Source organism: Hippichthys cyanospilos, chromosome 4 (assembly GCF_059441005.1).
Source record: "Hippichthys cyanospilos isolate Australia breed blue-spotted pipefish chromosome 4, RoL_Hcya_1.0, whole genome shotgun sequence".
NCBI classification, from domain to species: domain Eukaryota; kingdom Metazoa; phylum Chordata; class Actinopteri; order Syngnathiformes; family Syngnathidae; genus Hippichthys; species Hippichthys cyanospilos.
In genome coordinates, this window is record NC_142372.1 from 1,383,801 (window position 1) to 1,398,487 (window position 14,687).

The 14,687-nt window shown below is 40.8% G+C and overlaps 1 protein-coding gene across 3 annotated transcripts in view; it reads left to right on the plus strand.

Moving 5' to 3' along the window:
* Positions 1 to 14,687, plus strand: part of pcdh9 (protocadherin 9) — a 167,461-nt gene that overhangs the window by 112,958 nt on the left and 39,816 nt on the right. For 2 of the 3 annotated variants that reach the window (XM_088413321.1, XM_088413322.1), the window contains one exon: positions 13,749 to 13,950. In XM_088413321.1, coding sequence (XP_088269447.1) covers positions 13,749 to 13,950 — 202 coding nt within the window. The remainder of the gene's footprint in view (positions 1 to 13,748; positions 13,951 to 14,687) is intronic. The other variant, XM_088413323.1, reaches the window with a different exon arrangement.

The window sequence follows — 14,687 nt, forward strand, 5'->3', positions numbered from 1 at the left end:
AGTTTTTATCAGTTTTTTCATTTCTTTTCGCATCAAACTGTTCAGTTGATCATCAATATTTCTACTTGAAATCAGGATTTACGTATATTTCTTGAGAGGGAATTTGATTACTTTTTTCATTTTTAGACTAACCTGTAACCTGTATGAACCCTATCATAAGTCAAATAAGCATTTGTCGAAACTTGAAATGCATATAACTTTTGTTTTTAGTTAATGTTAAAAATCCGGATACTATTTTAGGTACACTTACACAATTGTTATAGATAATGATGTTATTTATAGTCACAGTTTGCGAGGGGGCAAACAGTTTTCTCTTCCCTTGGCAAAAATAATTGAAAAGCACTGGTTTATGTGGAATCACGTTGGGTACATTGCATGTGTTTTCATCATGAGCCGAGAAGAAAAACTGCAGTTTTGCTAAACAACTCGGGTTTCTTCTATTTTTGTGTACATAAAGTTCAAGCCAGCAGCCATCTCTTTGGCTCATTTCTAATGCCGTTCGGAAAACAGTAAATGCCACTACTCTGGGAAACAAACAGCCACTGGTTGAAAACAACAACAACAAACAATGGACCTCATTATAATACATTTGTTATTCTTTTGAACTTTTGAAGAAAAAGTCTGCATTTGATTCATGGGGGCGTGAATAGACGAATTTCGCACGACATGCCTGTAGTGGCATTTTTTACTTTAAAAAAATAAATAAACAAAATGTAGACAGATATCCTCAGATTCGAATAAGGCATCTATTTTCAAAGTGAAAAGAAAAAAAAATGCTGTGTATGTGTGATGCTTTTTTTTCCCTCCAAAACTAAGACTTTAAAACGAATGTGTTCATACCAATGGAGCCATTTTCCGACCTTCCTTTATACTAATACTTGAAATTTAAATGAATATACTACTGTACTTTTACGCATTTCAAGGCATTCTTTCAACAAATGGCCTCATTTAAATCTGTTTTCATATGAGGTGCACTGTATTATAAAGCGCAAGGAATAGTTTCTGGATTTATGAATGGTTTATAGAATTAGGAATAGTTTCTGGATTTATGACACTTTCTTGTACAAAAACTGTCCCCATATAAATTGCTTCAAAATATATGTAGCAAATCAAAAATTCAAACAGTGTGTTGTAAATACTTCAATTACCTATTTAAAAAAACATTTAAACCAGATGTAAAAATGGAAGAATTGACATAGCGATTACATAATTTTCTTCATTTACAGGCAAACAAGACCGAGTATTAACAGTCCGTTTCCGACTCCGGGTTGAATTTCCATGATAGGGAGCCTAAAAAAGAAAAAAAAAACCCACAACAAAGAGTTAAACGGAGGATTGAAATAATTGTCGGGTTCGGCCCTCGTTCATCCCGTCACATGGTTTCCCCCTGGCAAGCGCCCCGCCCGAGCAAAGTAAGGGACAGAAGACGGATCCATGCGACGGCGCAAGAATCCCCCCTGTTGAGTAATGAAATTAAATGACAGCTCTCCAGCAAGGAGGGCTGCTGTGAGCGCCCAGAGCGAGCTGGGGGGATTGTGTCCAGCCAGGAAATTGAAGGCATCGCAAGCAAATTGAGTTCGGGTCATTTTGGCGGGCAAGAGCAGACCAATCAATTTGGCCTACTACTCAGTGCCTGTCAGCCTCACAGAAGGACACCTTGGCATCCAATAATAAGAGCGCAGCAAACAACCCGAGTCCTGGCTCACTTACTCTCAGCTAACATCCGGCTAGCTGTAATTTCTCCTCAGGGGAAACGCCGCAATATAACTGTAGTCCGCTATATGAGCTATATTTGTGTTGATACGAGCCGTCGCGTTAAAAGGTCGGCCCCGTCCCTTTGACTGGCTCGTCTATCTGCCGCGTGAATACCGGGAGGCGGCGTTTGCGCTAATGCCGCTGTCGCTCCACTCCTCGTTGTTTTCGCGTTTTTCAACCGCGGCTAATAGGAGTCGCCTTCAAACGGAAGCGCGTTACGGCTAATTCGCCGACAAATGGCGCGTCCGGTTCACAAAGGTGAATTACAGCCGTTCTCAGATGAAACAAACAAATGCGGTTTCCGGCGTCTGATAGAGCATTGAAAACCTTTCTTGAAAATTTCTTAGCTTTATTTCTAGTTTATGGGCCGGCGATATAACTTCAGCGCCGCCAGTAGAATGCATGCATAATTAGCGTTAGCAAGATTAGCTTACTAGGCTTCGAATCATCAGCTGGTGACTAAAACACCCCAAAATCACCAAAGATGTCAACGTAACGCAGCCCAACCACCGTAACTGGGTTTTATTGCTTTATTCATGAAGAATATAGAGGAACGTAAATATTTTAGCTCGGCCACGTCCGTAACGCGTGACGTCATCGCGCATGACGCCGTAAGGTATAATAAACAAAATGCAATCTCTGCCTTAGTCGTAATAGACATGATTTTGGTGAAATTCATAATATTCTATTTAACCCATTATATATGCACATCTGCAGTTAGCTTTTAGCCTCGTTCTTGGCACCTGTGGTGACCGTTAAACAGGTCTGTATCTATGAAACCACATGTCTAATTTAGTGACATCACATCACAAACATGTCGTATTGAATGAAATTATTGAAATGAACGGCAAACAATAAAGCAAGTCAGACCTCATCGGAAATGAAAGGAAACATTTTAATAATGGGAAAAGCTTTTTGAATCAGAAAAAGCAAGCGTACCCATCGTGAGTTTTCTAAAAATGTTGAATTTGAAATGGTGAGAATCAGACCCAAATGTGGAAATAGTAGCATGTCAAAACACACAATTCGCACAATTCCTGGAGTTTAATAATATGAAAAAGCGTGGTTTTATTCTTCAGCTTAAGGCCAAAAAAAAAGGTAAAAAGCAAAATGTATCGTGGCCTTGACAGGAACATATTCTATTCAGCCCTTTGTTTGTTCCCTCTGCTAATCTGTGGACGGTGACACAACATTCTTGTTAATTAACTAAATTACACAGCAGGAACACTACGGCACTCCAGAGCTGAGGCAACAGGCAAAAAAAACAGTGGAATCATACAACCCCAAAGGCCTAATTATCTCTGTTGGCTTCCAATTAATCCATTAAGTTGTTCTGGCTCAACTGCAAGACCTGAGGCGAAATTTCATGTATCAATATATTTCACCAGCAAATAGACATGTGCTTTGTGATGACGAGCGTTGTTTATGAAATCAAAAAAGAATATCTTAAGCATCCCAACTTCTCATGTGATTTACAGTTTTATTATTAGTCCATTATTTATAGATAATAAACAGTTATGAAATCAGCACCAACATATGTTACAAAACACAGACACACAGGCATTGTGGGAATGCTGCACCAACACAACAGTAACACGCCCGATTGTGTCTATAAGTGGAGCGTGCCCTCCGGTGGTGAGAAAGTAGCAGTTCAAACTCAAAATCAATACAGCGGTACCTCTACTTAGGAACGTCTCTCGTCGGGACGATTGATCCGTCAGCCGCAAAAGCCGAGATTGGACACACTCGTGCATTTTTCTTAATCGGCCGTATTCTTACTTACCGTAACTTAGCCTTTTCTTTTTCTAATTGCTGAACCGCGTCACTTTACGGCCTCTCATCGCCGCGCCTCGACTGGCTTACCGAGATTGACTCGCGGGGCTTACCGTATGTAAAACTGCACCGATGCTATTGATGACTTTGAAAGCAGTCGATGATAGTTTATGTGATAAGCCAGTGGACTTGCGTGGGATGCTAAGAGGAGCTTGAGGGCCCGGCCCGGGTTATGAGATTCACGGTGTTACAGGCTGCACACATTAAGTTTGTTTACACACTGCCAGCGGAGCAGAGTTAGCGCACGTGAGCGATCGTTTGAATATTGCTCTCATCTCTTTAGACTAATAATCATTCGGCATTTCCCTCACAGCTAAACCCCCGAAGATCGTCTGCCGTGCCCGTTTTCCCCACTTCAATAATGTTGCTCTGTCAAAGATGCTAACAAGGGAGGGGGACAGTAGGAAAAAAAACAAACAAACAAAAAACAATATACAGTAGGGTACATTGCTATTTTAAAATGGATATGAAAGCAGCACTTTGTCTCGCTTGGATTTTTAGGCAGTTTGAATGACTCCCAAGTGAGCCTATGCAAATTTACACACACTTATATCCACAAACTTGTTTTCAATCCGTGCTCACAATTATACGGGAAGAGAATACGTCGCTGCAAAAAAAAAAAATAAAGAAGACTTTTATTCCGTGTTTTATATCTCGGGGGATTCTATTCTGTCGGGTGTGTTCAAAATATATAATGCAGTGCAAGTTTTGCCTCGGGATATCCTTGAATAGCAAACATGACTTTATTTCCACGATAAGGAGATTGGTGCCAAATTTGACTGAAAATGCTGCCTTCATATCCAGTGAAACGGAGAGCGTGTCAAGCTTGCACTTTAATCCGGAGAACAAAGTTGTCATTTATCACGTCTACTGATGCATCAAAATCGCTTGATTTATTTTTTTTGATAGCTATAACTGGTAGCTTTCCGCTTTTTCGTACCCACGGGTGTCCAAACTATGGCGCGGGAGCCATTTGTGGCCCCTGCGCACATTTAGAAGCGACCTGCGCTCTTCAAAATGAAATGTTTGACATATTATAGATCTTTTGTGAAATGTTTCAAAATGAAATGTTTTCCATATTATAGATCTTTTGTGAATACGTAAATATGCAAGTAAACTAGTCACAACATTTCTCTTCACAAGACAATAGTGATTGATAATAATGCATTTTTACAAGCAAAATGGTTTCCTCCACTTTTGCCTCTTTGTCACGCTGCAAAATGTGAAACATGAATTTTTCCTTTAAAAAACGGCGATCTGACAACATAGCGCTCGAATTAAGTTTTCATTGTAGAGATGAAATTTAGATGTTGCTCAGCTGAACCATTTAGCAATTAGCTTACCGCTGATTAGCCATAGAGTTTGCTGGCGATCCTTTTTCTGAACCGCTTTAGTGATTAGCTTAGCTTCTCAGCTTTTGTTCCCGTTGCCTCTACCGCCCAAACGATCACCCAAAAGAAGCAAGCGAAGTCCTGTTGGTTGGCTTAGTCTTAGCCTTAGCGTAGCATAGCCAATTTGCTTTTATCTACGACTACGATGCTCGCCAGGCCGGCCAACAAGCCAAAGAGGTCCCGTTTATCGGCTAGCCCATCTAGAATCTTGCAAGTGTGTGAAAAGGTGCTAGAACTCATCATTTTGTACTGCAATCCAGTCCATGATGTCATTTGGCAGAGGCTTGGACAGTAACAGTAACCAAACTGAAATAAGTGTATTTGAGGCGACTTTCGTTACCGGCACAGTTTACAAATGTCCATCCTATAAATTCATTTTTTACCGTTATTAAGTCGATAATCAACAGCGATAATTACCGTGCATCTCTGATCAACGACTATCCGAGACTACTCTCGGGACGCGACAAATTTTTACGCGAGAGAACTTTTCTTTTTTATGCTATTGTAGCAATAGTTTCTCTTTACTACTTTTAACTCGTATTTACGTGCTGAAACTCGCCTCGCTAGGATATGATTATCCCCCCACAGAGTCCAATTACCCCTTATAACTTTGGTGTATAAAGTGCCTCGGTCAGCTATTTCCGCTGCAAAAGGGGAAAACGGTGTTAAGTGAAGATATTGTCCCTGGGCGGGTCCGCACCTATGACACCAGTAACCCTTTGTGATGAACAGACAACAATTAAATGTAATGCTTTGTCTCTGCAGCTGTAGCTCACACAAAAACCCAATAAGGTAAGCCACACAAGAAAGAAATCTTTCAACCCCTTCAAAATAATCTGTATTCTGAAAGATTACGTCTTACATCATTTGCAATGAGCCAATAAAATGCTGAAGAGAGAAGACAATGGCACTTAAGTATAATGTCACAAATGTAAAGAAAAACATAGCATCGGGGGTCTCGATCTCACAATTAGCGCAAAACCGCACGGAGGAAAATCAATTCGGTGCTCGGTCCCAATACCAAGTGAATAATGGGTGGCAACTTTAAATGCCCATCCGTCCATTTTCTAGAGCCGCTTATCCCCGCAGGGTTCGCAGGCTTGCTGGCGCCTATCTCAGCTGGCTTCGTGCAGTAGGCGGGGGACACCCCGAACTGGTTGCCAGCCAATCGCAGGGCACAGAGATACCAACAACCATTCACGCGCCCAATCATCTTAAGGACAGTTTAGTATGTCCGATTCACCTGCCATGAATGTTTTCGAAGTGTGGGAGGAAACCGGAGAGAGCCCACGCGGGCTCGGGGAGAACATGCAAACTCCACAGAGGAAGGCCGGAGCCCGGTGGATTTGAACCGGGACCTTTGAACTCTGAGGCGGACGTGCTATTCACTGTGCCATCGAGCCGCCCGACTATCAATATCGTCTTGAAATAAATCAAATAAAGATAAAAAAGCAAACTATTGCCTTTTGGCTTTACTTATGAAAGAAAATGATTTTTATATGTATTGTTTTTACATTTGTTTATAATGTAAACTTTTGTTTATGAAACATATTTTGTATAAAGAAACAGGGCGGTTCGGTAACGCAATGAATTGCCCGTCCGTGTCGCAGTTTGTGGGTTTAAAAGTAAGAATTTGTGTATTCATAATGGGCACTTGACTAAGGGGTTTGGTCCTTTTGATTTTTTGTTTTTTTATTTTTATTTTTCCAAAAGACGTCTTGTGGGCTGGAGTAAACCTCTTGGGGCCGGATCAGGCCCTCGGGCTATATGTTTAACGCCGCTGCATTAGCCGGAGACAACTTGTGAATCTATTTTTTCCTTGAATGTGCACATTTGATGAGCGTTTGGAAGTGTGATGGCGCAGCATGGCAGCTGGCGCGTACGCCCAGAGCCGGGTGTCATTTGCAGGATTTGGTGGCAATGTCAACAGTTTTCCATGACACTTGAGCGTCGGGCATCACCTCCAAGCACTTTGTTTTTCCAAGCAAAAATATGTCGTCGCGAGGCGCCTTTTCCACCTGACGACAGTCTTAGCAACACGAATTTTGGCGCCTCGCGAAGTTTGGGCTATCAGAGCTTTCGAGTGACATTTCAGGATCAACCTTAAATTCGCAATAACCTTTACAGTTGAACGTAAAGGTCCCATCCAGGATTGATAGATATATTTCTTAATTATCTTGGATTTTTTTAACACGTTTGCAAGATATTTTATGTTAGAAAAGAATGACGTTCCCCTTTTCTAGGTGCTATATTTTCACTCGCTCTCAATCACGTGAAGATGATTGTAATCTTGTAAATGGTAAAAAGGTAAATGGACCTTCACTTATGTAGCGCTTTTCTACCTTGGGTACTCAAAGCGGGTAACTAGTCATTTACCTATTGATGACGCAGCATCAGGAGTAATGCATATATATATATATATATATGTATATATATATATATATATATATATATATATATATATATATATATATATATATATATATATATATATAGGGTGGAAACGGATCGTATGAAGAATAATTCCGAAAGACGTCAAGGCCCTATTCAGCGGCGGTGTTGGTCTGGACCGGCAAAATGTGGTCTGAATGCGAAAGAGTCCCACAGAGAAGAAGCGGCGTCCGTCTGTCCGTCGCGCTTTGCGGCTGAAGATGCCAGCGGAGGCCGGCGCCAACGAATGAATCAGAAGAGGTTAAGGCGTAGCTGATGCTCGGTGGCAGTTAAACAGATTTTTCCAGCCCCGCTCGAGGCGCGCCGAGCAGGTTGAACTACTCCAATCTCGCACTTCTCAGTAACCCCAAGTCAGCTTTATTTAACGACAGACCAAATTTAGAGTGAAGGTGGAGTGCTAGCGGTAGTGAGATGTTCAGCTCGCCAGAAAAAGGAAATGTGACTTCTCAGTGAAGGGAAAGCACAGTCTCTTACCTCCAAAGACTTTATAAGGCATGTCGGAAGCTAAAAATGGGGGTGGCGACGAAAAAATAAAATAACTTCATCGCCGTGTACATTTCTCCATTTATACCTCTGCATTTCAGTTGTAAACCTTTTTTTTTTTTTTTACAATCAAAATATTCATTAAACCCTGTTTGAAAGCAATTTATCTAGGGACAAGGCACAAAAGCCGCGAGTTTTTGTTAATTAAATAAATATGTTGAAACTAAATACGTCAACAAAAAAATCTAGTTTAAGGGTTTTGGTTGCAATTTGATGAAAAATTTCAAGTTTACAGTACACAAATGAAACAGCACTATTTTAGCTTCTATTCTATGCGCCTTATAATGCAGTTTAACTTCTAAATGAAAACAACTTTTGAAATAGGCCATTCAATGAAGGTGCGCCTTATAATCCGGTGCATCTTATAATACGGAAAATATGGTAAAAACCAAAAGCTGCAGCTGCAGCTTGCAAAAGGTTTTGGAGGAAAAAAAGGACCTAATAAAAGACTCCAATTTGAAACAGCATGGGAAGATAAATTATGCATAAGTCAATAATTCACCGTTTCATCCCCGTGCCTTCGTTTTATCACTCTTATTACGCTTTTGGACCGTACTCGTCGCCCTCATTTTCCTACTTCGGCAGATGGTTCAGATAAGCGGGCCCAGTTCGATAAAATTCCGAATGAAAATTGGACCGGTGTTCATGTGGGCAGAAAGGCTCCCATGAGAATATTTGCAAATACATCATGAGTTTACAGCATACTATTACTGACATGAAAAACAAAATGTTGAAATGGCTGTATTTTGGATTTATAACACGTAAGTACCAAAGTAATCAATTAATTTAGGTAAAGTACTAAATATACTGGTACTAAACTTATTATAGTAATTGATCATTTCAGTAATATCGCAAGTCAATTTAAGTCGTGAACTACCAAAAGTATCAAGTAAATGATTGCTCTGGTACTCAAGTGCCAAAATAATTATTCATTTTAATACTAAAAATACTAGTATTTTAACCACTAAAATTACAAAGGTACTTCAGTAATAATGCAATTAATTTAGGTAGTTAAGTGCTTACCTTTAGGTAGTAAAGTGTCAAGAGTAATGAACGTGTAATGAAATTGACTAATGAATTAAGTACTTAAGTAATTAATTACGTTGATATTTACCCAGGGTGTTTTTAAGTAATCAATTACTTTAGGTCGTAAAAGTACTCGTGGTTTTACCACTAAATGTTCTAAAATAAGTAATTGATTACTATGAATGTATCAACTTTATACATTTAAAGTCTATATTGTAAAAAATGTGTAAGTATTTGCTTTATTAATCTTTACTGTTTAATAGGTCTAAAAAAAATGTGATAAAAACATGGCCTTGACGTCTGGAATTTTCTGAATGTGCCCCTCAAGATAGAACGTTTGGACACCGCAGGCTTGAGCAAACCATCAAGAAAGACTTTTTCTTTTTTTTTAACCCCATTTGGGAAATATGTATTTCCAAAGGTGGCCAGCAGATGGCAGAGCACCTTTGGTCTTCGGGGAGCGAGGACGGGGGGTGCAAGAATGGGAGGGATGGAAAGATGTTCCCCTCTCCCGGATGACCGATCTCCCTTAGTGGTGCGATTGTGAGAACAGACTCGTGGGATGTGTTCTCTCACCGCAGGTGTCAGACTCGCTGCGAGATAAGCTTATTTGTGGGGGTGAGAAGGTTGCATCCGCCCGCCTGTGCAATTGTCTGCGTCGGCTGAGCATTAAAATTCTGCGTCTCACTTTTGGATGGCCGCCTTCTACGGCGTTCCCCCCCCAAACGCAATTGCGCACCCGAGTTGTTTGTGGACTTAAACAGCGCTCGCCGTGCGGTCCAACTCAAGAAACGTTTCTTTGTTTGCTGTCACGCAACATGGCTCGTTATTTTTGACTGAGGCTGGTAAATGTTTTTTTTTTTCGCAACGGGTAATTTGTACAGGTATGAACGGGTCATTTTAAAAAGAAGGTAAAGACGATAAAGCCTGTAATGCATTGCGTTTTCGCTCGCTCTTAAACACAGACTGCAGCTTTGAAAGTCAATACTCCATTTGGGTTTTAAAGGACTACTTGCTAGTTGTTGAATTTAATATGAAAAAGCCAAGCTCCCAATCGATGAAGCCGACGCAGTTTCAATTCATTTGGAATGCAAGCGTCTACTTTTATGGGCCTACCTATAAGATTCGGAGCTACGGCTGGCCAGTCGCAGTCTAAGACTCCTTAGCGTTTGTTGATTTATGTTGGATGACGCGGGAAAAACTGCCCTTTGATCTCGCCTGCTAAATTCGCTGTCATTTGCATTGTAAACATGCAAGAGCAAACTCCTTCTTTTCGCTTCTTGACAGAGCGTGTGTGTTTGTTTGTGTGTGTTCCTGTATGTTTTTGGGACTTGACATAGTGAGGACATTTTGGAGAAGTTAGGACACTTAGGCCGGTTCTCACTTCAGATCTCTTTTTGAGGGTCAAGAGATGCTTTTAGAGTATAGATTTGAATTGGGTAAGGGTTGAGGTTTCTCGCAGTTAACGTTAGGGTTAGGGGTAAGGAAACACATTATGGTTTATAGGTTTGATTTGGGCTCGGATTGACCTTAGGTTAGGCAATAATTTCTGAACTTTAAGATTAGGGGCTAGAAGATGCTTTATTTCAATAGATGTCCTCACAAGTACAGTAAAGCTGTGCAAACGTGTGTGTGTGAGAGAGAGAGAGGTCCTGTTTATCTGTACTCGTGGGAACCGCTTTTAGTTTCTTTACCTACATAGTGAAGACCTTCAGGAGAAGTGATGACCTTTAGGAGACGCTTGTTCAGACCTTTATTTTGAGGGTCAATACTTTTTTTTTTTTTTTTTTAGAGTGTAGGTTTGAATTGGGTTAGAGTTGAGGTTTCAACAAGAGTAAGGCAATCATTTTTCGCAATCAGGGTAAGGGGCGAGGAAACGCATTATGTCCATGGGTGTCCTCACAAGTACAGTAAAGTTGTGCAAACGTGTGTGAGAGAGATCCTATGTACTTGTGGGAACCGCTTCTAGTTATTTTTAACCTACATACTGGAGACCTTTTGGAGAAGTGATGACATTTAGGCCGGTCCCCGCTTTTTTTTGAGGGTCAAGACTTTTTTTTATTAGAGTATAGGTTTGAATTGGGTTAGGGTTGAGGTTTCGATGAGGGTTAGGAAATGATTTCTCACAGTTAGCATCAGGGTAACGGGCTAAGAAACACATGTCAACGGATGTCCTCCTAAGTATAGTAGAGCTGTAGAAATGTGCGTGTTCTTGTACATCTATACTTGTGAAAACCGCTTTAGGTTTTCTCACGACAGGTCTGTCCTCACCTGGTCAGACCTTTTTTTTGAGGGACTTTTTTTAGGTTTTGAGTTGGGTTAGGGTTGAGGTTAGGATCAGGGTTCGGGTTAGGCAATCCTTTCTGATGCTTAAAGTTAGCGTTAGAGGCTAGGAAATGCACGATGGCGATGGATGTTCCCACAAGTACAGCAAAGTCACACAAGTGTGTGTGTGTTTGGGAAGGAAAATAATTTCAAAACAAACCAGCGGATAATAAGGGTTAGCAGGCGTGATGAGCCATAATATCTTGTCAACTGGCAGCAGGGACAGTTAAAGCCGGTCTTATGCTAATATTATTACAAGCGACTGCCGGCGAGTGAGAACGCCGTGTCCCACAGATGGAATCAATTCACACATTTGCAAGTCTCAAGTAAGCACCGAGTCTGATTTTGACTCGGGCAAGTCCAGTCAAGGTCTGTTTTGCGATGCCCCGAGTCAAGTCACACTTCGAGGAGCGCCATGTGCTAGGGAGAGAGACAAATATGCGTCAATAACCATGTAACATCATTTTGCTTTATTTTAACCATTCTATTATGTTTCGGGTCAAGCTGACCCAGTTGAAAGTTCAAGTTGAATGTACAGTAGTTTTTGGCTTTTTTAAATATTGCGACTGCTTATTAGACCTGGGTCAAAATGACCCGGGGATATTATTGCTGTTCCTGAGAAATTAACATGGTTAAATTACATTTCGGATTTGGATTATCCGGATCAGACAACCTGGTCCCTAAATGCATCTCTGGTAAAAAAAACAAAAACAACAGGGCATTATTATTGATCTTAGCAAAACACATAACAAGAGGATATGTGTGCAGGAGACGTGTTTTATGGAACAAAGTAATAGCCTTGGAAAACTGAAACGTTTATTTTTTTTAAATCAAGACAAATTAACAGACAAATTAACAAATTAATATTTTGAATCATGTTACAAAAACATTCTCTGCCGGTCAGGCAGAACGGACAAAGCAGAAATGAAATCAATGAGCCCTCTTGCGACCTTGCTAGCTTTACAGCGCGCAAGTAGCGTTTTTTCCGATTCTTTTCATCGTGTGATTCATTTGGACTATATCGTCACAAGTGTTGCTAGCTTTCGTTTGCTCTTGTTTGCCCTGTGAACCGATATGGATCGTGCGAGATAGTGTATGTTCTACGTCTTGTCCTGAGGTTTTTTCTTCTCGATTTTACTGAGGTAATCCTTGGAATGGTATTATTTGTACGTGTACTCTCTTTTAAAAGAGAAGTTTTTTAGATTGACTTTTTTTGGTGTCTCATACACTTTAGGAGCTTGTTTATTTAGGGTGACCAGAATTTCAAAATAAAAGAACAAGCCAGGACTACTCATTGCTGTTTTGTGCATCAATTACATATTCTAATGGCTACTTGAGATGCCCAAACGTGCGGGTGGTCATTGAACACACCTCCGTTCAACTGTCCCGCACGAGGGAGTATATTCCTCACAATCTTTGATCGTTGAATCCTCTTTTGTTTTATAGTACTGAATACGGCACGACACGCTTCGTAGTCCCACATAGGAAACGTGCCGCCGGAAGTGCTCAGCTTGGCATGGTCTGACTACATTTCCCATAATTCATAACATATTGGAGTTGGGGTTGACTGCCATCTTTGATAGTAGTTTATAGTAGTTTGTAGCTCGCCACATTTTCTCGATTCATTCAGGATTGCAAAGCTAGTCGAAGCAAGGGTTGCGTTTATCATGATGTAGTGAGCGCTTTCCATCCACCCCTTTGCTTTTGCGTTCCCTTGTTCTTGCTTTCGGTGTACCCGTAAACGCGTCCATCCATCATTCACGTCCATCACTATAGAAGTATTTTAATCCGAAGGAAACATTTGTCACCATGCACGACCCCCCCCCACCCCCATCCATCCTCTCGCTCAGACCCCCCTTTCCTCCTTCTTATTTCTGCTGCCGGACCCATTTTTGTTTAATTGAATGCTGCATGTTCTTGGAGCAATTTTAAATATATAATGAGGTCATTTGCATTAGACTGCAGATTGGGTGACCTTTGCTTTTTGCCAATAATTACTGTAAAACCCGTGCCTGTCTGTCATCAACTACGACGTGGCAGCAACACTTCTCTGTGCTCGCAAAAGGTTAGCCGGTCGGTCGCTTGCGTCTGGACTTATGAAAAAGCCTGAGGAAAATGTCATTAGAGCTTGGGGGGAAAGACAATCGAAATTAGTAGTTGAAAATTCAATCAGGTCGGCTTTAAAGATTGTGCGTGCACATGCGTGTGCGTATGTGTCTGAAGAATGCATTTTCTTTTCTCCGGAGAAGCGTCAAACGATTTTGTTCATTCTGCCCCGACTTTGTCAAAACCAAATTAAACCGTTTCACCGATAAATCAGGCGAGGTAATAATAACGATATCGGTCTTATTGAAAGAAAGAAACCAAAAGAATGCGCCGCAGAGCACTAACCCGCCGGAATGTGGTCTGTGCTCTTGGTTCTAGTCGCAGCGGCGCGTGACGTTTCACCTGCCGGACGGCTCCCAGGAGAGCTGCAGTGACAGCGGTCTGGGGGAGCACGAGCCCGTAGGCAGTGGCTCCCTCCTCACACAACCTCTCCCTCTGGTGCAGGGGCAAGACGACTTCTACGAGCAGGCCTCCCCCGACAAAAGAACCGAAGCGGATGGAAACTCCGATCCCAACTCTGGTGAGTTTTTCTTTGGGATTTTTTTTTCTATTTGGTCATACCGGTGCTTCTCAATTATTTTTTTCCGCGGGAAGATAAAACGAAATGACCCCATTTACACAACGCATGAAACCAATCATTTAAACCAAATAAAATGTGCAATTAAGCATATAATCTAAAATCAATATAAAATAATTTCAATGTAATCATGCTCAATAATTATTATTATTCATATAATTTAATAAATTATAGTATTTACTTAATTTAGTATTTCACACATTTAAATGGATTGTATGCAAATTGAGACTTTTTACATGGATAGTGGCAGTAATTTCGACCAAATAAAATATTTAACTTTTTATATATATATTTATAGTTAGTAGTACTTTTTTTTTCCCCTGTGGCTATGTATTCCTGTGTATCTCTAAATTATTTTGTTCTGTTGTGATTTTATATTATAAAAAATCTTCTTCCCCTGATTCCGATAGCTGAAAATGATGCAAACGGGAACGATTATCGGTCACCCGGTTTGGATCAGGACTTCCCTAACATATAGCATATATACATTCCCATATACATATATATTCCCTAGCAGAATTTTGTACAGGTTCACCTCTGCAGAGACGCTAATAATCCAACATTTAGAGTGGCACCGCCACCTTCTGACGAGGAAGCGCAATAACACTTTTGTTCTAGTACGACGAAAATAAAAACGTTCCCCGTCCACGCCTCTCTTTGAAAAGGACTCGCCTGAACCG